This window comes from Caenorhabditis remanei, chromosome II (genome assembly GCF_010183535.1).
Source record: "Caenorhabditis remanei strain PX506 chromosome II, whole genome shotgun sequence".
Taxonomy (NCBI): Eukaryota; Metazoa; Nematoda; class Chromadorea; order Rhabditida; family Rhabditidae; genus Caenorhabditis; species Caenorhabditis remanei.
The window spans coordinates 9,472,319-9,496,507 of NC_071329.1; the positions used below are offsets into that span (position 1 = coordinate 9,472,319).

Here is a 24,189-nt window from a genome sequence, read left to right on the forward strand (position 1 = left end):
TTCATGACTGGACTGTCTGTTCACTAACTTAAAACATTGTTTGTTAGCCACTGAAAAGTTCATCATAATGCAAAAAAGTTTGGGTCGATAAACAATCACAGTACCTAGAAACCGTAAGTCAAAGTCCAACCCCAAAAAAAGAAAGAAACTTATGACTCAACCTAATATTTTCTACATCTGGGTTTCAATTTTCTGGGCTCATCCTGGACTTCTCCTCAAGTTTTCGGCTCATCCTGGACTTCTCCTCAAGTTCTGGGCTCCTCGAGTCCTCCTTATCCTGGACTCCCTCTCACGTTCTGGACTCCCGGTTGTGAGCTCCACGTGGACTCCTCCTGCGGTTCTGGGCCGATCCTGAACTCCTCTTCCGGTACTGGGCCGATCCTAGACTCCTCCTGATGTCCTGGATCCTGGAATTTTATGAAAATTCTGACTCGATGTACCCTATGATGACCCCATGGATGTACCCCATGATCACATCTCCTCGATGTACCCTTCGATTCAATCTAAAATCAATTTTTTCATAGATGTACCCTTTTTCGATGTATTGGATTATGGGCCTGAAAAAAACAAGCATTTTGTTTGAAATTCTCTCAAGAAATTTGTAAGTTGTGAAAATATTCTATTTCAGGTCTGGACATCTACAAATCCGCTGAAAGCTTCAGCGAATCAGGCGACTGGATTGGAAGAGTGTTGAGCCGGGAATGAGGAGTACCTGTAAACAACCTGGAGGACTCCTCCTTTTTTGCAATTTTTCTTTGACAGTTTCCCCTTGATTCATTAATAAACAGCTATCAAAGCTATTGAATCCTTCACATTTCGAGAAAAAAACATCTGAATTATAGACTATGTATCTGACGTTTCAGTTACAAACAACATCTCGACTGAAGCGAAAAGCTAATTTTGAACATAACTTTACAGAAGTTACAGAAAAAAAACACTGTTACGGCTTCAATCTTAGATTCAACAAGTCCACCATAGACCACACAGAGCTTTTTTGTTTTTTCGCAATTGAAAAAGTGAGAAATTGGAGTCTACAGTATTTTCCTATAAGCCTATATACATATATACCTATATTCCTATAAGCCCCGCCCATTTCCCATGGTAAATATGGCGACTGGCGGAGTCCGTGAGATGTCGGACACATCGGTAGAGGTGGGCATCTATGTAACTTGTCGATTCATATATAAATGTGTGGGAGTACACAAGACAGGATGTTCAGCGATGAGCGTTCGGTGACTGGATGATCAAAAATGGTAATTCGGTGACTGAATGTTCAGCGATGAGTATCCGGTTATAACATGTTCAGTACTGCGCATCCGGCAAATGAATGATCAGAAATGGTTATTCATTCGGCAGATACTCATAGTGAGTAGTGAACTTCAGCAGCACCAGAACTTGAGGAGGAGTCCTAACAGCCCAGAACCAGGATGAGCCCAGTCCAGGATGAGCCCAAAACATGAGAAGGAGTCCAGGATCCAGGACATCAGGAGGAGGAGGAGTCCAGGAGGAGTCCAGGATCCAGAACTTGAGGAGGAGTCCAGAACATGAGAGGGAGACCAGGATAGGGATGAGCCCAGAACGGAGTCGTCCAGGAGTGCGGGATGAGAACGAGTCCAGGAGGATCCCACAAACCGGAGGAGGAGTCCACGTGGAGCCCGATACCGCGCACTCTAGGAACAACTGAATAATGTTAACTAGATGATTAATTTTAATATTGATCAAAACGCAGTTTAACACTAGTTAAAAACGAATTTCTAATAAAATGGGTAAAGCAAGTTGTTTCGCAAGGATTACAGTTTTGAATGTAAATTTTGAATGCTTTGAATGTCTCTGAAGGTTTCTGGAATTTCTGGAACAAACCAAAGAACTGTTGAAACTCGTTCGAGCTCAGGAACTGTTTTTTTTCTGAACTATCGAATAAAACCGGAACTTTTCCTATTTCTCTAATTTATATAAGAGTACGGTATCTAATTCGTCACCTAAATAATCGTTCTCTGAATCCATCTCCGCCCATTTTCGGACAATCATAAGACTGTGGCTTCTTTGCCGTTTAGTCGTGCTAAACCGTTCAATGGAACTTGATGAATGAAGAATCGAGAGGTTCAGTCAGTTCACACCGTCTTGTGATTTCTTGTGATTAATTGTTGCTGATCGTATTTTGGCGGAAAATCGGGTGTCTTGTGGTAGTTGTAAATCACTCTATTCTGTGTGTTCTTTGTTTGAAAACTCTATATAAAAGAGTAGAAGTGGAATGAACATTTGCCAGTTATCATCGTTTGCTGAAATAGCATTAAACAGTACACAAACAATCATAAGAAAGAGAACGTAGGATTCATTGAAACTTCAAAAATACCGAATTCAATAAACTAATATACAGTGTTAGCCAAAAGTTTATACATTTTTGCTGTTGTCAGTGGAAAATTACCAACTTGGAGAGAAGGTTTCGGATTTCATGCAGATGAAAAGTAGAACTTCATTTTTGTAGTTGGCCATTTTTTGTAAGAGCACTCTCAAGTTACAGTCAATTTGCACTGAAATATGTTAATTCAAAAAAGAAATATATTCGCCGGTCTGTAACTTGTTAGAGAGCGCTCGTACAAAAAAATGGCCAACTAAAAAAATATTCTACTTTTGATCTGCATAGTCCATACAAAATGTTTTTTGTGGTTCAATCAGGAATACCGATACATCCTTTCAAAGATGGTAATTTTCAACTGAAAACAGCTAAAATTTATAAACTTTTGACCGGCACTACAACACAGAATTTTATGAAGTGGAATAGAACAGTAATAGAAGTCGAAACTGATCGTCTACCTATTGTCGGGTAACTTCAATAGAAATGTATTGGAACATTCCATCACAATGCTAACAGTAAAACAGTTTAATCAATCCCAACTTCGTTTCTCATCACCTAATCAAATCTCTCTTAAAACATAATTCACATCAGCAGGTACAGTGAGCATTCTATTCTATCTAGTTTCCATAGGTTTCATAAACCTTTTCCACTCTAATTGCATCATCATGCTCCAGATGTATGTAATAAAGCATAGTGTTTTTTTCTGGAACGCTATTCAACACCCCAAGTAAAATCTCTGAAACATTCTTTCTAGAAATTTCTGAGAATTTCAACCATGATCATGTGAGATGTAGACATATTATTCCCAATCTATTTGCGATATGAAGAGTTGAAAGAAATTCTGAAAAATGGTAGTTCACAAATAATTTCCGTATTTTTCAGACAGTTTTAAGGGATTCGAACAATTATAATCAATGAATTTTGTCGGCGGTTCCATCACGTGAACAATTGATACCATTGAGACAACCAAATACATTATTTTCGAGAATTTACTGGAAACGTAATGAAAAAAAAAACAAACTTCCAGGACGGTAGTTTATTTTTTGATGAATCATATTCCTAGAGTTACTACGTCACACGGAATAGTTTGTAGTTATCAAAGCTGATTTAGGCATTCAATTCATCGAATTACATTCAGTATCATTGAACATTTCATCACAGTTTTCTTCAGTTCACATGTTCTCTAGAATCAATTCACATGCCATACTTCCTCATCACACACGAGAAATTTCTATACGACTGATCATAGTCCGTTTCTGTCATCTCTTCAGAAGAAGAAGGCGTCCACCACAAGAACCCTGAATGCACCCAGTGCAAATGTAATTACAGAACTTTCTCGTCTTTTGAGATGTAAAATTTGCAATATTTCAAAAACAAGAGATATCAGTTGTTTATAAAAACATTAAAATCTGAAACGTAAGAGAATATTATGATCTGAAATGTGATCAATGTGATCGGTGATTGGTACAAATTGATGGAGAAAAACACAGATCCGTTGGGTGAAGAAATTTCTGGACTTTGTCCTGGAACACAATGAAATCAAGATAAAAATAAAAAGTTAGATAAGATTAGAACGCTTGAAATGAGTCTGAAAACAAAAGTTGTTTTAATTGGAAAACACAAAAAGTTTGTTGCACTTCTGGTAGTCGTTAAACGACCGACAGAGAAATCCAAATAGGAGAGAACATTGTGTGATACAGCGATCTTTTCTCGTTTTATTTCCCTTTTTGCGTTTAAATGGTCAACTTCTTTTCTATTTCTGTTTCGTTTTTATCGTTTTCTATCAACCAAAAAAAAAGAGATACGAAGAATTCTTCATTTCGTCAGAAAAAAATCAATCAATAGTCAGTATAGACATCGTCAGATCATGTTTTAATTCTTTTTGTTTTTTGGATTTGGACCCGTCCAATAGTTGAGAAATTCAATTGAAGGTAGATAACAGATAACAATTATTCATAGATAACAGATTTACAATCGGAGTCCTGCTCGAGATTTCATTTGGGATCCGAGTAACTGAAAAAAGGAAAAATGTGAATATGGTATATATGGTAATAACCAAATTTAAAAAAAACTTACATCAGAGATTCTGATTCTTCTGAATTGACGGAACACGATATGTCCAGCTCCGTCACTCAAAAAGTTCACAGATTTGTCAGATTTGAATGTTTCATATTCAGCAATTGAAGGGATTGGAGCATCAACTCCAGATGGAGCACCTCTACTGATGAAGTCAATCAGACGAGCATTCTTTACTGTTTCTTGTTTTTTCATCAGTTTTTTGTACAAGACATCCAATCCAGATGCTTGATCTGCCGAATCTATTTCGGGAGCAGCGAGGATGACTGAAAATATTCGAATAAGTAGGAAATTCGGAAGGAAATATAAGAGCGAAACTTACATGGGAAAGCAATAAGAGCGAGAAGAACAACGAATCGCATCATTGTTTTGTTTCAGAACGAATGGAAAATAGGAATGCAGAAGATGGTGTGAAACTTAGCGAAGTCATGACTTCGATGGCCGCTATTTATTTGATTCAGACGTCGAAACGATGGACGATGTGAACACGAGACACGCCGACACAGATGATGGTAAGAGAGCATTGTGATAAGAGAGAATTCGACAAACTGTGATCTTCTATCAACCAATGACGCGAACAGTTCAATATAATGCAAAATCAGGAGACACAGACTTTATCAACTTTCATCAATGCACCGGAAGTTTGATATGTTGAAGAAGAATAGGAGAACGAAGAAGTTATTTTAGACACTCGAAGACTTCAGAAGGTGGGGTCCACTCTCAAAAACACAGAAGAGGACAAGTGCGTACATCACTGATCGCCAGTTTCAAGTTGAAAAGATGGTAGACGTGCTATTTCACATTAATTCGTTCTCTGAAGGCCACGCCTTCTCTGATTGAGCGTACTCTGCTGCCAGACGTCGTATAAAAGGACGGCGGATTGGTAGACGACCACCACGGCTTCAGACGCTCATTCTCTGTGTTATTCTAATTTGTTACTACTACTATCCTTATTTTTCATGTTCTCTTTTTTCAATCCACAAGCAGATTCTTTCTGAGTCAAGCGAATTCCTGAAGTTTTTTAATGATTGATCTTGTTTTCAGTATTATTTTGAAACTGATCTTTGAAAGTAATCTCATGACTTTTAAAGATCTTCACCAAATAAATCTATTTCCGTATGCCATTTTTTATTAATAGAACAGCCTTATTCCTAAAAACTTCTTCTTCTTCTTCTCTTTTTCTTCATCTATTTTCTCTAAAAAGAAATAGAAGACTTCGAAGATAGCATTCCTTTTGTTATACTTGGTGGCGGCACAAAGCACAGTGACATCACTGAAACTGAAACAAAATAAAATCGATAAAGCAAAGTTTGAATGAAACTTATTTATTAAGGGGAACAAAATATACAAAGAAGTACACTGATACATTTCAAAAAAGAAGAAATTGTCTGATATGAACTGGAAAACCGATATTCCTTTGTTTCGTCAAGGCGAGACCCGTGTCATTGGTTGATGATATGTTCGTTGAACGATATGTCAGAAGATGAAGAAGAAGAAGAAGACGTCTGATATGTCGAGTTGATATGTCCGAGAGATGAGAGGGTGGGAGGGAAAGGATGTACAAGGGACTGTCAGAGAAGACAGGGAAAGTTTTTGGGGAGAGAAGAATGAAAAAGATAACAATGATAATAGATACAAGAAGAGAAAATACAGATCAATGGGATCAGATAGTCGAGATTAGACTCCTCCAGCACGACGGTTGACATTGTGGAGAATCTGAAAAGATTGAAGAATGAGAATGAGTTGTTATTGATCTCAGATTTTCTCTAATTTCAGATTTGCTCAAAATCTCAGTACATTCATCTCTACAACTATGCGGCTTCCTCTCTTCCTCTATATCATCGCTACGAATCCTCAGTTCTGAAAAGTTCAGTGCGATCTAGGGCCAAAAACCATATACGAATGTGTGAATGATCTATAAGTTCTCACTATCCATATAGTAAAACGACAGTCCGACCAGTGAACAATTCAGAAATGATCTCTCAATATATCACATGCGCGTTCAACTTGCGGTCATTATCTATCTTCTTTTGTTTAGTCTCATTGAACTTACATCAGAGAGACGAGCACGTCTGTATTGACGGAAGACAACGTGTCCAGCTCCATCATTCAAGAAGTTTGCTGATTTGTCAGATTTGAAGGTTTCGTATTCAGCCATCATTGCAACTGGAGCATCGACACCTCCTGGCATGGCTCGGCTGATGAAGTTGATGAGACGATGTTGTTTTGATTCGTTCTGCTTCTTGACAATTTTTGCAAATAAGATTTCAAGATTCGTTGGCTTTTCGAGTTTTGGTTCTTCAATCATTGGAGCCGCAGAGCAGAAGGCAACTGAAATTATTTAGTCATTATTTTCAGATATTCGTTTTAAGTCAAACTCTCACCGATGACAACCAAAAGAATGGAAGTGGTGAAGAAGGTTTGAGATTGCATTGGATGATTTTAGAAGTTTAAGCTTTTGCTGTTGGAAATCCAGTAGTCGCCATGCTTCTTTTATAGTGACATCTTCTTGAAGGGGTGGGACAAAAAGGAGAACGAAAAGAGAAAGAAATAGGATAGAAGACGAAGAGACGGAGGGTATCAATAGGAGTGGGTGGTATTGTTGAGTTCATTTTGAAGACGTATGGAAGATCAGTGGGATCAGGAGAACGACGACTACAGTATTCTTTTGGGAAAAGAACAAAATGGGTGGAGCTTAGGAGAAAAGAGAGTGGGTTACTGTAGGAGATTATAGAGAAAAACTCAAAAGACGAAAATAAATTGGGGGATTCAGAGAACGAGGAAGCTTCTGATCGCTCGGTTCAAGGTGACCGAACTCTGTGGTTCAGATTAAAAAGAAAACATATTTTTGCGGCGATCTTTTGAAATTTGAAGTTTTTCATTACGATCATCTCATTCTACACTTTTGGAAACATTGACTGAGGAATCTCACTTAACTACAGTAAGCTTGAAGATAATCCAAAATCAGAATTCTTTTGGAGTTGTTTTTTTCTCGGGAGCTGTAGTTCTTTCTGTGCAGGCAACAAGTGAAGCTTCAGTATCCAATCAAAATGTGATAATCCTATATTCAGGGATCAATTGATATTGAACTTCTTTGATTCTATTATTACATTTCAAATGCGGTTTAATTTTTCTCAAATTCCAGAACTTTCTAGTTTGTAGCGTATCGAAGTGATGATATCAGGGCGTGGCATGTCTACCGTATGACCTGTTTCAGAAGAAGATGGTGGCGAACTAATACTGATCAGACTGTCGACACGAATTCAATTAAAATTTATTGGGATTGTATGAATAAAGCATAGTTTTTTCTTGTTCGAACGGTAATGCGTGGTTCCGAATTCGGTTAAGAATTAACGAACTCATCGACGGTTTTGCAACTGTGAGATGTTCTACAATTAAGCAGAAATACAAGAATCCAAATTCCAAAAATCACAACTCGGATAGTTCCTAAAATCAAACAATTCTTGTTTTCCAGTGATGTCAAGTTCGAGAATGACGACGCTTCTATGATGAACCACCCAACTTCTTCTTTTCATCCCACCGAATTTCCTCTGTTAATTATTCAACTGTAGTTCCTCTTGTACACATTCTTTTGTCTGATGGTCAATCTTCCAGGCACGACTCAAGTGCAGTCGTCTGAAAAGGAAACATCTTGGATGACTATCCTCGTTTTTTCGGTACAAATTGTTCGTATCATCATAATCTGTACCGAGAGACGTCTGCCGTCGCCGTCGTTTCACTGCGTGAGATACCGTACTTTCCGTGATTAATACGACTTTTTCATGTCTTTCAAAGAGAAATATTGAATGTTTCAGCTTCACTTGGAGTTAAGATTAAATCTGAAAGGTTATGATGGTAGTTCGTAGTAGAACAACAATAATCCTGAACATTTTTTCACAGGGTCCCTTCCAGAAAAAAATATATGATTCAGTTTTATCTCAGTTTAATTTCACTCATAATATTCAACCAGAAACTAAAGCAAACTGCTTAACTCGTTCTACTTCATACTATTTTGTTCTAGATCGTTTCCAGTAGTTGCTAGATGGGAATTCTCCAAAAAGGTTTGTAGACAAATGATATCAACCGCGTGCTATCACATGATAGTTTGTTCCAATGGGTTCTCATCACCATCATAAACTGCAGAATAAACGTACTCTGCAGTCTAAGAAAACGTGTTCCCCACATGGAGTTGATCGGCCTGAACCATCCGATCGGTCATCAATTAGACCAAAAGAATCAACGCACGCGAGAAGTTGATTGATCGAAATGGGTTCATGAGTAGAGAACAAATTGCACAAACACTTTTCAGACCTGAATAATCAGTAGAGTAAAAAATTTAAATGATTGTATCTTACGTCTTATACAAAAAACTGAACGAATCTAACAGTAGTTGTCACATAATTGATGATTATCTACCTGACTTCCTCTGAAAATGCAAACATTTTTTATTTTGCATGTTCACGGATCTCAAGTTCGTTTATTTAATTTTATGTATCAAGAACTCCTGTCTAGATTTTAAAAAAGTCATCTGCAAAAATACTTTAAATATCATTCTATACTACAACATATTCTCTTCTATCACTATTTTTAATACCAAATAGTCATTGTTATTCTTATCTGATTTTAGAATATCTTCTTTTTCTCTGTCCTGATCAACGAATTCAACGGGTTCAAATCGTTTGACCACAATACCCCCAAATTTGTTTTCATCTTCAATCACATGTGTGAACTGGATGATCAGCAGGAAAATTGCAATTTCAAAATTCATTTCTGACTACTCATCTCCAAAATGGAAGAGATCATTTGGTAGAAAAGAGCAGAAAACAAAATTGTGAAGGGAGAGTAAACAGGATAGTCAGCTACCAGTTAGTCGGCGGAGACTGCTCAATTGTAAATAATAAATATTTACTGTTTCAATAAATCATCTGAAAAAACTTTATTACTTTTTGAGACTGAAGACACCAATTGACAGGTCATATCAACATGGAGGTCTATAATGGAGCAACGAAATGGAGAGTTTTGAGAAATGGATCTCCTTGAAACTCTAAACAAATTCAATTGATATAATTACATGTGTGAACGACTATAATTAATGTAGACCTATTTTTCAAACATTTCATGAATGTCCAGACTGATTTTTCGGAATTTAACAAGATAATAAGGGAAACAAGCATGGAACAAATCTAAATTTATTTGCATATTGTGAAAAAAACGGGAAAAAAATCGGGAGAACATACGTCGGTTTCAAAAAATAATTCAAAGTTTTCATAATCACTGTTTGTTTTTTATCGGAGTCATCGTATCCAAGCTGAATAAACCAACCGTATACCCTTGTAACTAGATGAATCTTGCTCTGTGACATTGGCAAATTCACTTTAAATTCATTAGAGAAACCATCTGAACAACTTGTTGAAAGCAGACAATCAAACAAGGAAACAAGTAATTTTACCAGAAATCCGAAAGTTATTCTATTCAAATAAAGAAGGAGAGGGAACCTCAAATAGAAATAGAGGAGGGAGGAAATTACAAAATCGAACTGTATTTGCTAAAAAGATCTGATGAAAGAGGAGGTGGAGCAGTTAGAAAAAAGTTTGCTCAAATACCAGTTGAGTTGGCACATTTTACGACGGCGGGAGGGCTCCGATTTTGGTTATTCTTGTCACATTATGCGGCTCGATTTAGGTATCACAACTTGGGTGATTATATTTTTGGTAAGTTGTTTTTCAAGGAAATTCTCAAAATTTGAAGACGAGTTTGTTCAAATTTTCAATCATTCAGATATCAATTGATATGATTTTCCTATTTATCAATGATTCCCTTTTAAAAATTCGTCACTTTTCAGACGGCGATCGACTGTGCCATTCCCTATTATCGAACGCATTCGAACTTTGGATCATTGGGAAGGGTTCGTCATTTTGTAAATAAAGCCAATGATCTTATCCACAAATAACACTTCTCCGTTTGTGTCAATTTTAAAATAACAAAATGTTGAAAAAAGGAAATGAGTCACTCAAAAACAGTTTACAGAGGGAAGTGAGACAAGTTCAAAGAGATCTCTCATATCGATGGCCAAACAATACTGTGCCGTATTTTGTTGGAAATGTGACAAGTGAGAAAATGGAGAGATGAATGAGGGTATTTGATGTTGAATTTTCTTTTAGGTAACATCAAAAAGTCAGTGAGAATGGCGATTGAGGAGCTCCATGCCTGGACATGTATCCGATTCCAGAATGTAAATGAACGTTCTTCAAGTAAGATTTTATTTTCTAAACTAGACACAATTTCCTTTTGACTAATATTAAAAGAGATTGATTTAAGATGTTATTGTCCACATCTAACTGTTGAAAATCCAATTCATCGCCATCAGAACTAAATAAAAAATCATATTTTATCATATTTTATTTATTAAAGTTAATTTTTTGCTCCGATTTAGTTTCACAGTTTAGTCGTCATTGGAAAGTTGATAATCGGATAACTCAAACAAAAAAGATAACCCCGTTTTTGGAAATCTGTATTTTGATCTATAGCCTTGATCCTCCATAGTAGATACATCAGCAACTGAAGAAAGAAAACACAGAACTTTCAATTCCGACACTCGTTGATTTCCACAGTTTAATGACGCTTTGAGAATCAATTCGCTCAAAATGTCACTTTCGAACATTCTTTGACGTCACGGAACTTTGTATTTTCTGGAGACTACACTCTTTGTTCTCATTATAGATGCTTCTATTTGAAAGGAAGACGTGATTTCTTACAGACGGCGACTCGGTACGAATTGTCGACCTCGGATCGTGTTCTTCACCTATTGGCCGTCAACAAATTGGAATTCAAGATGTATCTTTGACTAAGAATTGTTGGGGAGTACGTGACGAAAATTATTGAATTAAAAAATCAAGTGCTAGTAATACATTCAGATGGGAACAGCAATTCACGAATTGATGCATGCTATTGGAATTGAACATACTCAATCGAGGAGTGATAGAAACAGATATCTTGATATTCTCGCTCAAAACATTGATGTGGGGATCAAAGTGAAACCATTTCTTCTTAAATCATAATTTACAGCAACGAGATCTCCCTAATTTCGAACTACTCTCACCTCGTCTTTGGGCGAATTTAGTACCGTACGATTATGGAAGTGTAATGCATTATTCTGCTGACTCGTGAGTTGCTTTTCAAAAGTTTCTAATTTTTCTAGTTTCTTGTTTTCAGATTTTCGAATAAAGATGATGAACAAACAATGCTTCCAAAAGACAGAACTTTTATTGAGACAATGGGAAGCATGATTCCAAATTTCTATGATTTCGATCAGATTAATCAATATTATTCATGCTATGACTCTTGCCGTAACTCGGGTGGTCAGGTTGCGAATTGCGCGAACGGAGGGATACCGAATCCAAATAATTGTCAAATTTGTAACTGCCCGATGGGATATGGTGGAGATCTTTGCGATCAGAGGGTCAGTTATTTCGAAAACATTCAAGCCTACACATATATTTTAATTTCAGCCAGAAGGATGTGGTTCAACACTTTTCGCAACTGATAGATGGCAAAAACAGAAACTAACTGTCAGATTTAGTAAAAACGATGATCAATACTTCACATTTTGCAACTCGTGGATTGTTGGTCCAACTGGTCGAACAATTCAAGTAATTTACGAGATAACGTCAGAATCAACTAGACGGGAAATCTGTTCATTCGGATGTTATGAAGGAGGAATTGAAGTGAAACATCTGGAAGATCCTAGGATAACTAACGATCGGTTTGTTTTTCTAGCTCTTTGGGACGAAACACTTAATCTATGAATATCAGAATCTGAATCCTTCACTGAAAACATTTTCAGAGACTGCTGCCTGAACACACCACTCAATATCACGACAACAGTAAATCCTCTACCAGTGATTCTTTATACTTCCGGAGCAACTGTCACCTATGATTTCTCATATCGATACATGTAAACTTTTGATTTTATTTTCAAACCTTTGCTTTTTGTTTTCTTCATTTTGTGATCTCTTCGAATAAACGAGTATTTTCTTGTTTCTCAGAATTGAGCAATGTTTATTCGTTGCTCTAAAAGTAACCCATAATCAATGACTCAGAAGAAAGAGAAGAATGATTGCGATGGAAGAAAAAAGTGATGAGAATGAAAACGATGATGAAGATGCGAGGAATCGAAAATGATAACCGGACATTACTTCGAGATATCTGAAGAAAATTGATATATTCCGATGAAACATCGAGAAAAAAAACCTCGGATCCATAGCTGCGATGATCGTATCAAAATTGACAATACCACGGAATAAACCTTCGGAATACGTAGCAAACGGAAGACGAGAATGAATTGAATTACACTTGTCTCTTCGATTACAGACACAAGTCGTTTGATTGAATGTGTCTTCGCAAAGAAGAACTGCTCCAACCCGTCTCATTCGTAGTTCTGACGTTCGGCGGTTCATCTGGAATAGTTTTTGTAATAACTAAAGGTGTTTATGCTCTTTAGTGATACCTCCAGATCTGCTAGCTGCCATGGAGTAAAGTTGACACATCCCGACATGTATTGATATACTGGACAGTGCTTGCATTGCCCTGAAAATTCTGCTCAATATCAAATGAAAAGCGATGGAAACCAAAAGTTATCGGAAACCATTCAAACTTTCTTGATATAGCTTAGTTATTTTATTTTTTGATTTCAAATCTTAGTGTCGGTCATAAACTTTCAGACGATTCTGGTTCCATGCACAGAGCACAGCGAGTCAGATGAAAAATGAAGACGTGCACACGGAATAAGTTTTGGAAAAAGGATATTCAAGCAAAGTTTTAATAAAGTTGTAAAAATTGAAATTTGATTCAAATTTTCTACTGAAATATTTTCAGAACAAAATAAACTCACTCATAAAGCAGGCATTTCCTTTGCACGTAGACGCTCCACTCGTACAAACTTTCCCTTCTTTTGCTGATGCTGATCGCCATAATTGGACACATTGGACACATTCAACCTGAATTGTTTCAAACGAATTGAGAATTTTATGTGACTTGTAACTGACCAATGCTTCTGTGTTTTCCAACTCGAACTCTTCACATGTCACTTGAGCTATCACACTTATTATGAACACGGAGACGACGGAGAAGCCTGAAATTAAAATGATAAGATAGATACAAAAACTAATCTAAATGTGAAACACTGCTTTTTTCAGTTGAATTCTTATCTAAATCTTGCTGCGAAAAGTTTTGAAAACAGGAACTCCCAAGATGCAAGTCTAAAACTGTTGTTTCTGTTGTATTCCGTAATAAGAGAAGTTTGAAAACTTAACGAGGACCGTTATTTTCAGATGTAACTAACCATTCTTCCGGCTCATGAGAGCACATTGAAATACGTTTCAGATTGAATGAAGAGGTGAAGATGAAGTCGAATTTCTAGAAAAAGTGTAAGAAGATGTGACAGAGGGAAAACGAGAAACGGTGATGATGAGTATAGGTTGACGAAGGTAATTATGGGGACATAAAACGAAGATATTCTAAAAGGAATAGAGGGAAAAGAAACAAGGAAATATAATCTCAGGGAATTTTAGGCGAGGTTTCGGCGCCTTGCCGGCATTTTGCCTCTATTTTCGGCGAATTGCCCTCAATTTGGGCAGGTTGCCCACTTGGCGAGGGTTGGGCAAGAGTTGGGCAAGGGTGGGGTGGAAGAAGTGGGGGTGTGCGTGAGGATGGAGTAGGGCAAGTTGCCCATTTGTAGGGCAATTCGCCCACTTTTTAAACATGCGCTCTACTGCACTCTGAAAATCATCAACTTTTTGCTGCGTCATTTATTATTTTAATTTATTCGTTTTAAATACACTATTCTATCAAACTCAGGGAATTTTGGGCAATTCGCCCACCGTTTTGGGCGATTTGCCCACCAATTAGGCAGGCTTGCCGCCACGATGGCGGCAAGACCGCCCAAATCGAGGGCGAATTGCCCATTTTATGTTGTTTCTAGCGTGCGCTTCGCTTGCTCCCCTCGTCGCAATATATTCATTTAGTGAAAAACAGAAGAAAATTTATGGATTTAATCAGCATTTATTAATTTGTTCAAAATTACAAAATCAAAATCAAAAATATGAATGTGAGAAGAGTTGGTGAACGAAGAAAGGGTTAGAAGGAAACAAGTTATATATGAGTAGTGGAGAGAACGGTTGGCAGGAGGTGTTTCGACGTTTCATAATAACGAGAAGTCTTCGGCGAATGACCTGAAATGATATTTATAATAGTAGAATTCGTTAGTAGCAGCAGTGATCCTCGTCTTCGAAAAGATTTCGCTTTTCATCATAACACTTGTATTAAGAGACGGTTTAGCGAAGGGAGACGTCGAATCATGAGCTGTCGTGTCCACTATAAGATAACTTACTTGAATGAGTCAACTCCATGTGGCTAGCATCAGAAAGTCGAAGTGCTGGCAGTCAGATCAATAGCTGGCGGTTAGAAGTTCCGTAGAGAGACGGTTTTTATTTCCATCGAACAAGTGTTCTGAAGTCCCAAATTATTTTCTTCTGTATTAATAAGTTTTTTTCACTTACGAAGATCTCCTTTACTTTCGAATAGCATCTTTTCCGGGATTTTAAAAACATGCATTTGATAGAATAGTGTATTTAAAACGAATAAATTAAAATAATAAATGACGCAGCAAAAAGTTGATGATTTTCAGAGTGCAGTAGAGCGCATGTTTAAAAAGTGGGCGAATTGCCCTACAAATGGGCAACTTGCCCTACTCCATCCTCACGCACACCCCCACTTCTTCCACCCCACCCTTGCCCAACTCTTGCCCAACCCTCGCCAAGTGGGCAACCTGCCCAAATTGAGGGCAATTCGCCGAAAATAGAGGCAAAATGCCGGCAAGGCGCCGAAACCTCGCCTAAAATTCCCTGAGAATGCATGTTTTTAAAATCCCGGAAAAGATGCTATTCGAAAGTAAAGGAGATCTTCGTAAGTGAAAAAAACTTATTAATACAGAAGAAAATAATTTGGGACTTCAGAACACTTGTTCGATGGAAATAAAAACCGTCTCTCTACGGAACTTCTAACCGCCAGCTATTGATCTGACTGCCAGCACTTCGACTTTCTGATGCTAGCCACATGGAGTTGACTCATTCAAGTAAGTTATCTTATAGTGGACACGACAGCTCATGATTCGACGTCTCCCTTCGCTAAACCGTCTCTTAATACAAGTGTTATGATGAAAAGCGAAATCTTTTCGAAGACGAGGATCACTGCTGCTACTAACGAATTCTACTATTATAAATATCATTTCAGGTCATTCGCCGAAGACTTCTCGTTATTATGAAACGTCGAAACACCTCCTGCCAACCGTTCTCTCCACTACTCATATATAACTTGTTTCCTTCTAACCCTTTCTTCGTTCACCAACTCTTCTCACATTCATATTTTTGATTTTGATTTTGTAATTTTGAACAAATTAATAAATGCTGATTAAATCCATAAATTTTCTTCTGTTTTTCACTAAATGAATATATTGCGACGAGGGGAGCAAGCGAAGCGCACGCTAGAAACAACATAAAATGGGCAATTCGCCCTCGATTTGGGCGGTCTTGCCGCCATCGTGGCGGCAAGCCTGCCTAATTGGTGGGCAAATCGCCCAAAACGGTGGGCGAATTGCCCAAAATTCCCTGAGATGGGAATGGGCGGAGCGGAGCTAGAGAGGGGATGACGTGGCAGACAAAGACATGGATTTGTGATCTCATATTGTTCTTCGGCCATCGTTTCGAAGAAATTTAATGAGGTTCAACATAAAAACCAATAGAAAACGATGTGGGAGAAAACGAGAAGAGGGTAAAAAATGTGTTAGAAGAGGGGATATCTGTTCGAGAAAACACAAGTATCTTGGGCGGGAAAGGGGTAATAAATATTGCGTCGTCTTTTCGCTTCCTGACTACTAAAATTGAGTTCGGAACTATATTATCGAGAAAAACAAACAAGGGAAGAAAAGCTCCGGATGGGACTGAAGAAGGCTGGTTTCGAAGGGACACATGGAGCACTCCTAATTAAAAATGCTCCGTCGTTTCTCCTGGTTTGGTGGAAGGAGTAGAAGCTGGGTGAAATCTGAGAGATTTTCGGAAGTTTCGAGTGTGTCGAGAGAAAGGAAGACATGTACTTTTTGGTGTCCAGAAGGATATCGTATTGCGAGAATGACATTATGAAATACAACGAAAGAAAAGACAGAAAAAGAAGTGGCTGGAAAAGAAAAAACAGAAAATTAGCAAGTGGATGAGTGAATTCAAAATAAAAAAGGAGACGGTGTTCAGAATTCAAAGAAGAAGAAAAGAAGAAAGATAGACTGAAGTTTTTATTTTTCTTAAAACTAGGAATTTTCTATTTTGGCTGAAACGAAAAGGAGACATTTAAAAGAATGAAGTAAAGTTTGCAGGGAACTTTTGAGCTGAAAAAGAGGAAAATAATGAAAATAAAAACGGGAGAGATCAGAAGTGAAACTGTACAGAAATTTACTTTGTTACCATTGTATGTTGCTAGCTGCGCAGAGATTTTCACATTTAATGAAAAATGTTTTGCCAGCTGAAGCATTTTGAAGCTAGAGCTGTTATTGTGAGATTCCCACTCAAACGCATCAGGTGGCTTCAAAATTTCCCGGTGCTTGAAAAGTAAAGATGGTTAATTAGAAATGCCGTATTAATGGAATGACTACAATATGCAAAATTGGAACATATTCGAATCGACAGAGAGTACGTTTTCTCCCCACAAGGTTCCAATGCCTAAATCTCCTTTTTTCGCGTGTTTCTTATCTCGAAAACACGAAAATCTCCGCCCCTCGGACCCTATTATAATCGAAACGAGTCGTCGTCGGCGGGACGTCTTCGCGTATATATTTTTGATTGAGTTTGTGGTACATATGTGCTCATCTGCAACACAACATGAGCCAGTTGGCACATACTAGAGGGAGCATACAACCAATCTCATCGAAATAGAAAAAAGACCAATGAAAATGAAAAAAAAAGTTTTTGGTTGACTAGGAGGAGAAAAGAAGAAGAGAATGGCGCGAAATTTCTAATTAAAAAGTTGGAAGAAGAGGGCAAAAAGGGCGTATTTTGTGAATTGAGATGGAGCAGTTGGCATCTGAATATAAGAACCACCACTGAAAATTTGGCAAGGAGGGTCTGGTTTTTTGAAAATAAGAAATGAAGAGAGTGATGGATTAACGGAGAGAAATGTGGACCTCAATTTGGATAATAATAGTAGTGGAGCCAGAAAAAAGAAAGAAAAATAGGAAGAACACACACGTCAATGTGACATGAAACGAAAGCCAATGTCTCGAGAAATGTAACAATTAGAACAGGAGACATGGATGATCGACAGGTGGCTCTATTCAATCTCAAATAGAAGAATGACCTTTTTGAAGGTTTATTCGATTAGAAGAAGGAAGGTCTTCTTCTGGGAATTAAGAATTGAAAAGAGAGATTTTGCCCCTTTGGGAGAACACTTCTTCTCTAACAAAACCCATAAAAAGTGACTCTTTTTGTGTATCTGAACTCTGATTCGATTGACATTAAAACAGATTGAGATTCAAGATACGGAGGTAGAAAACTGCCGAGATGGGATTGGTTGAGTTCGCTTTCTTTATTCTCCTATATATTCGGGAAGAGGGAAATCTGACACACAACTTTTTTCCTCTTTTCACTATTTTGGCCCACTTGTGAAATGTGAGAGGAGTCCTCTTCTTTAGCGGCAAAAAGCAGAAAAAGGGGAGCAACACAAATAGAAGAAAATAACAAAACAAGACCGGGTTTTCAATTAGTTATGACTTCACTATATACATCCTTTTTCAGCTTTTCAACTAGCTTTCAATTGACTGTGACAAGGTGTTTTTCCTTGACAATCTTTACGATAAAAAATAAGAAAGAGCTGGAAAATGGGACGATGAGATGAAAGATTATTGTGAGCTGATCGTGCTTTTTCAGACCTGGGTTGATGCAACTCATATATTCATTGCGAAGAAGTGGTCAGTAGGGTTACAAACTTTCAATAACTGTCTCTCAAATCATAAATATTTCTCAACATTTCTTAATGACAGCATAATGGACCAGAATTTAGCATAATGTTGACTTTTCTTCCTAGACTTGAGAGACCTTGCCCCGATAGGTACAGTATACCGTAAAACCTCTAATAGAGGTACCCCCAATATCATGAGTTTGGCACACAATATCTCAACTGACTCGACAGCTACCAAGTTTTTTCCAACTAAAGGACTATAATATAAGAATTCGGCTGTATTTTGTCTATTGGCAACTTTTTGATATCTCCTTTGTCAAAAAAGATATACCGCGTTAAATAGGCTTTGCTGGCATCTCTGCTAAAAAATTTTTTTATTAATATTAACGAATTGGAGCTCAAAAAGATAAGGAAAGAGCCTCAGATGGTTTGGAAGGGATCAAGAATTTGTCAAAACCATTTGCCAACAATGACAGATAAACATGAAAAATGGGGGCGGTCTAGTCGACTTCTCAAAAGAAGACACTTAATTGATTCTACTTTCTCGTGCCACCATTCGAACAGAGAGAGCCTTACGCCAAGTGGTTTCGTGCGGAAACGACATCTTTCCGAAATTCCGGAAATTCCCCAGTGACCATCGGCTCCTCAACCAGTCTAAAATCGCAAATCAGTTTGTCACAAACCAACTGAATGCAATGTTGCCGCTTTTTTCAAGAGATGGAGAGGAATCTATCAGAAAGAGTAAGAAGATAGATATGTTGTTTTAGAAAACAGATGGGAAAAGAAGGAGATATCGGGAGCAGATGGGACACAAAAAGTGGGTGTTTGGATCGTTTAAGAAATGTATGAGTGGGTAAGAGAAAGGGAGTGAGAAAGAGCGATAGATATATTAGAAGGCACGATTATGAATAAATGATCAAGTGCGAAACGGCTGTCGACACGTCTCAGACATACTTGATGCGATAAGTTCACGAAAAAGAAGAAGAAAACGAAGAAGAAAGGTGATGTGAGAAAATTCAGATGGCGAAGTATAGAAATTTGAATGGATATATACGACAAGGAGTAACGGGTAATTTCGAATAATTAACACTTTCGCTTAGTATAAATGCAACTTTTCGATAGAGACATCAAACATCATCTGAATGAAATTCGGGAGATGTTTGTGGTGGTTAGACACTTCATTGATGAGAAATAGAGTACTGAAACGATGAAAATAATCAGAAAAGGAAACTGTTTCAAAGGGTATCAGATGATAAATGCGGATCCCGTGGAAAATGAAAAACTCGAGTGTTAATGCTAATTTGCAAAAATAAAAAACCATTACCCAATTACTAATAACTTCTATCAATTCTTTGACAGAAAATCTGAAAGTTTTACAGTATAATTGTCTGATTTAGGTTTCAGTTTTACCTAGTTGCCAGAAATTTTTGTGGCACGTTCTGAAATTGATTTATTTGGACATATTTTAAAAACGTAAGAATTAATTTTGAATAGGTCAAATGATGGCTGTTGCTACCCCAAGTTCTTTGTTTTGCTTCCATTCATGTTCCCTTGAGAACAAAGTAATGAAACTTCAATCAGAAAACCCTCAGAGTTCGCGAAAATTCAAAGTTTCGGCGAACAAACATGTTTACAAAAACGAACGGTAATCCCGATATAGACAATAAATATTCGCGTTGGTAGATTTTAGCTTCGGCTACATGGGATCAACCGCTTCGTCGTCAAGAAACGCTCGGGAAGACTACGCATCAGGAGGAAGCGGTGCAAATGGTCAAATGCCGCCTTTCATTGACTTACAATAAAATGTACAGTTCTTGATATTATCAAAAGATCCAATGCTCGAACATTTCCATTTTTCATCAGATGCCCCGATGTTCGCTGTTGAATTCCCTTAGCTCCCACAAGAAAGTGTTCAATTTTATTCCAGATCCATCAAGTTCTAGAACAACTGACACCCAATTCCCAAAGTTGTTTGTTGAAGAAAAAAGGAGCTTCTTCTTCTATTTCTCCTCCCTTTCTCTTTGTTCTTATTCTCTTTTTCATCCAATTCCCGAATGTAAGACAATAATGCAGATAAGCCGAAACGTCGTCGTAAAACTGCATAATTCATGGGTTCTGCTGCTCTTTTTCGACTCTCAAAAGGTTCTCACAGGCGTGTTTCAAAAGAGGTCACATGCCGTTTTTCGGACGAGAAATCTATTTTCTGTATTTCTTTTCACTTTGGAAAACTGTGATTCCTCTTTCTAATTGTTCTGAAAGATCATCATCACATGCTCCCGTCGTGTAGAATAAGATAGATTCTGATGAACTTTTGGCAAAAACTGAGCCACGTAAACATTCATAGAAGTCATTTAATGTGAAAACCATCTCATATCATAAACAATTCTAGAACTAGCCCCACTTCTTCAAGATCTTTTTGTTGACTTCATCTTGAGTAGGCGTAGTTATTGACAGTTGAAAGTAATTCTCAGTATTGCCTAGCAACATAAAAGTTCAATGAGCCAACGCTCGTCTGCAATCATTGAATTAATCATTAGAGGTTATGATTTCGAAATGTCTTACGACGTAGAAATTGAAACACTTCGGCGAGTTACGATGCTCCAAATATATAATATCGGCTATTATTCCGCTGAAAATATGTCAAAAAAGCACAACCTTTTCAAATGTCTAGTATAGTTATTCAGTTTCGTTGAAAATTATTGCGTCATATTATTTTGTTGACCATAAAAAAATGTCAGCTGAAAGAAGTCTCCCGCTGGTTTTTCCCTAAAATGTCTAGAAATAACAACAGGTTTTGCCAACTTTCACGGCTCTACGTAGATTCCCAAATTTTGGGAGATTCTCACTTTTCGAAATGAAATTAGTGTAAATCCTTTTTTCTGTAATAGAATTTTCGTCCTACTCCAAAAAAATGCAGTGACTACTTTTTCCCCAATTCCCACCAGACCCATAAATCATTTCATTTATCATTTTATTGATGATCGAACCTTCTTTTTCTATTCCGTAAACGAGTTGAATTCACTAAATTACCACTTTTCTTCTTCTTCTTCGTATTTTTCTTCAACTTGTCATACCCGTTTCCGTGCATATTCTCTCTCTGTTATTGACTCACCAGAGCTCTCGAAAAAAGGAAAATTGATATGGTGTCCCTTCTCTTGACTTCTTCTTTTTCTTCTTCTTCTTCCAGATATTTTGAAGGGGCGGAGTCATCAAGAGAGATTCTTTTCTCTTTGTTTCTATTTGTTTAATGAGAACAAATCGAAGACAACGTGTCTTTCTGCCTTCTTCCACTTACTCAATCAGCTCCTCACTGCCCATTCAATTTCCTTTTTTCTTCTTTTTTCTCCTGTCGTTGTCTGTTTCTTCTCAACTTTTTTCCGACAATTTTGAAGACGACACATACGTCTTCTTCTCGTTCTCCTTCTTCTTTTCCAACTGCTTTCATCTTGCTTCCAGAATCCGCGACTGAATGGATGCGTCGTCTTCTTCATCGAACAAATAGTGCGTTTTCTTCTCTTATTATTCAACGCTTCTTCATCTTTTCCAAATATTTGCTTTAATCAAAACTCATTTTCTTCTTCTTTCCGGAGCCTTAATTAAGTGTCTTTCGGGTTGAGAGAAGGGAATGTGGGCTCAATTAATAATCGAGCGTCGAGAAGAAATATATTCAACTATTCTCGAAACTACCATTCAATCCGCACGATGACGCTTTCAGATCCACGTAGATGTACGACTCTTCTGATTCTCGCGTTGGAGATATTTGATGTCGTTGATTCATTGGCGTGTTACTCATGCATTGCATTGAATTACAGGTATCTTGAAAAGTTAAAGATCAGATTTTTTGAACCTGGGAGAAAATAATTATGAGGATAATCATACAGCGTTCAAAAATCTATAATTCTGATAGAGTAGCAATTCTGTCAAATATGTTAAGACTTCCTCGTTGAAATTCTTATTTTCCATTAAAATGCGGCTCGAGATGTTTCTGCTTCCAGAATTTTTGGCTATTGAATCTTTGTATGATCACCTTAAAAATAAAACAATGTTGGAATTAAATGTGTACTAATAATCCTGAATTTCTTCTTTCAGACAAAACGTTTTGTCTCGTAACGATGCTCTGTTCCCTCCACAAAGTCGCGAGAATCTCACCGCGTTGTTTGACGTCTTGTCCGAGGTATCCACTTTCTCTTCTCTCCTTTTTTCTCTTCAATTTCCACTTGATCAATTTCAGAACAAAATTGGAAACGTGGAAGTATCCTCTAGTTGTGCAGACGTCACTCTCACAACACAACCTTCTTTTCTGAATACTCCAATTTCAATTTGTGATCCGAATGATAAATGTGTTAAAATGGATTTTTATTACTCAGGTAATCAATTAATAACTGAAGGAGTTCAAAATTCTGATCGATCGGCAATTCAGGAGAGAAAGTAGTCCTACGAAACTGTCTTTCAAATCTGATGGCGACTCCAAATTCACGGAAATTCAAGCATCATTGCCCAATGTATTCAGATGATCGTTCTGAAATGTGAGTTTTCTGTTTTTCAGTTTTTCTAATTTTCATGATTTTTGTATTTTTTCCAGAAAAGTCGGTCCAATGAAAAACGTTAGCGTGTGTGCGTGTCAAAGTGATTTGTGTAATTCATCTGCTTATCCATCATTTTTTTATTTTCTCCTTCCTGTTTTCGTTTTCAAATTATTATTCTAGGATTTCACCAATTGTTCTCTCGGGTATTCTAAAAGAGTTTTTCAACGTAAAAATTTAATAAAACATTACTATTATCGTTCAATGATTTATAAAAACGTGTAAAAATAAAAGTACAAAAAGTCCTCTTTCTACCCAACGTCCATTTCTATAATTCGTTAAATTTTATCACGATGAGTTCAACAAAAGCGATTACTGATCAGGAACGAAGAAATGTCGATTACCTCAATAGTTCATTCATGCCCGTCTGTAAGTGCTACTAGTCTGATTGCTTACAGTCTGAAACGAAAACAAGTATTTTCAGGGTACCGAACCGCTTTCGTCTACAAATGTGAGCTGGCGTTCAGTGTTCTCATTCTGATTTGTGCATTTACTGAACTGATCGTCTACGATTGTTTTGTCATATTCCTCCTTTTGCTCATTGGCTCATTCGTTTTCGTTCTTCTATTTCTTGAATTCTACTTCGGAAGTGTTTACAATTGTGCCGCACTTCTTCATCTTCACACTCTCAGCGCTGGTTTTATGTCATTCGTCTGTTGGCTCGGTGTACTAATTCCGATATTTTTCGGAGAGTCAGTTTATATCGCAAGTCGTTCTGTTGTGTAAGTTTTTATAGTTTTTAGTGTTGATCAGTTGTATTTTTCAGTCATGTCATCTATAAATATTATGGATGTCAAGTCATATTTGGCTCTCTACTTGCTTCGTTTGCAGTCACTTCATTTTCCAGACGTAAAGAGGTAAGTTTTGAATCGGAGTGAATACCAGAAGCAAATAAATCTCATGAATAATTTGTAAAAGTTTCAGATCAAATCAGTGGAATTATCACATCTTGATTATATGAAACGACTGATAAGAACTACGTCAGGAGTGGCTGCAGATGTTCAGAAAGAAGCAAGAGAATTCAATTTAAAGCCAAGAGATATTCACTCTTTTTCTTAAATGTTCCTAGAAATGTAATGTAATTCGATTAACTTTTGTAGTCGTGATTTAATAACAAATTTATGAATTGAACTGAACAAATTGAAATGAACCCGTTGAAAACAACAGCAAGAAAAC

The 24,189-nt window shown here is 37.2% G+C and overlaps 8 protein-coding genes across 8 annotated transcripts; 3 read left to right on the plus strand and 5 right to left on the minus strand.

Annotated features, from left to right (window-relative positions):
- Positions 1–1,341: 1,341 nt before the first annotated feature.
- GCK72_005606 (uncharacterized protein) lies at positions 1,342–3,048 on the minus strand (the record flags this gene model as incomplete). The annotated part of the gene is made up of 2 exons (XM_053725258.1): positions 1,342–1,680; positions 2,998–3,048. The coding sequence occupies 2 exons, from the start codon at positions 3,046–3,048 to the stop codon at positions 1,342–1,344; spliced, it is 390 nt and encodes a 129-aa protein (XP_053589452.1).
- A 1,276-nt stretch (positions 3,049–4,324) lies between these two features.
- On the minus strand, positions 4,325–4,797 carry GCK72_005607 (uncharacterized protein; the record flags this gene model as incomplete). Its single annotated transcript, XM_003116771.2, has 3 exons — positions 4,325–4,369; positions 4,433–4,698; positions 4,755–4,797. The coding sequence occupies 3 exons, from the start codon at positions 4,795–4,797 to the stop codon at positions 4,325–4,327; spliced, it is 354 nt and encodes a 117-aa protein (XP_003116819.2).
- Positions 4,798–6,109: 1,312 nt separating this feature from the next.
- GCK72_005608 (uncharacterized protein) lies at positions 6,110–6,865 on the minus strand (the record flags this gene model as incomplete). Its single annotated transcript, XM_003117074.1, has 3 exons — positions 6,110–6,148; positions 6,486–6,763; positions 6,817–6,865. The coding sequence occupies 3 exons, from the start codon at positions 6,863–6,865 to the stop codon at positions 6,110–6,112; spliced, it is 366 nt and encodes a 121-aa protein (XP_003117122.1).
- A 3,552-nt stretch (positions 6,866–10,417) lies between these two features.
- On the plus strand, positions 10,418–12,390 carry GCK72_005609 (uncharacterized protein; the record flags this gene model as incomplete). Its single annotated transcript, XM_003117145.2, has 8 exons — positions 10,418–10,541; positions 10,594–10,683; positions 11,190–11,293; positions 11,347–11,451; positions 11,498–11,595; positions 11,645–11,891; positions 11,941–12,194; positions 12,276–12,390. The coding sequence occupies 8 exons, from the start codon at positions 10,418–10,420 to the stop codon at positions 12,388–12,390; spliced, it is 1,137 nt and encodes a 378-aa protein (XP_003117193.2).
- Positions 12,391–12,519: 129 nt separating this feature from the next.
- On the minus strand, positions 12,520–13,788 carry GCK72_005610 (uncharacterized protein; the record flags this gene model as incomplete). Its single annotated transcript, XM_053725259.1, has 6 exons — positions 12,520–12,637; positions 12,683–12,888; positions 12,939–13,018; positions 13,323–13,428; positions 13,477–13,562; positions 13,773–13,788. The coding sequence occupies 6 exons, from the start codon at positions 13,786–13,788 to the stop codon at positions 12,520–12,522; spliced, it is 612 nt and encodes a 203-aa protein (XP_053589453.1).
- Positions 13,789–21,737: 7,949 nt separating this feature from the next.
- GCK72_005611 (uncharacterized protein) lies at positions 21,738–22,232 on the minus strand (the record flags this gene model as incomplete). Its single annotated transcript, XM_053725260.1, has 2 exons — positions 21,738–21,895; positions 22,118–22,232. The coding sequence occupies 2 exons, from the start codon at positions 22,230–22,232 to the stop codon at positions 21,738–21,740; spliced, it is 273 nt and encodes a 90-aa protein (XP_053589454.1).
- GCK72_005612 (uncharacterized protein) lies at positions 22,133–22,960 on the plus strand (the record flags this gene model as incomplete). The annotated part of the gene is made up of 4 exons (XM_003117241.1): positions 22,133–22,242; positions 22,520–22,604; positions 22,662–22,797; positions 22,851–22,960. The coding sequence occupies 4 exons, from the start codon at positions 22,133–22,135 to the stop codon at positions 22,958–22,960; spliced, it is 441 nt and encodes a 146-aa protein (XP_003117289.1).
- Positions 22,961–23,306: 346 nt separating this feature from the next.
- On the plus strand, positions 23,307–24,072 carry GCK72_005613 (uncharacterized protein; the record flags this gene model as incomplete). Its single annotated transcript, XM_003117358.1, has 4 exons — positions 23,307–23,382; positions 23,438–23,735; positions 23,780–23,870; positions 23,938–24,072. The coding sequence occupies 4 exons, from the start codon at positions 23,307–23,309 to the stop codon at positions 24,070–24,072; spliced, it is 600 nt and encodes a 199-aa protein (XP_003117406.1).
- Between the last annotated feature and the right edge of the window lie 117 nt (positions 24,073–24,189).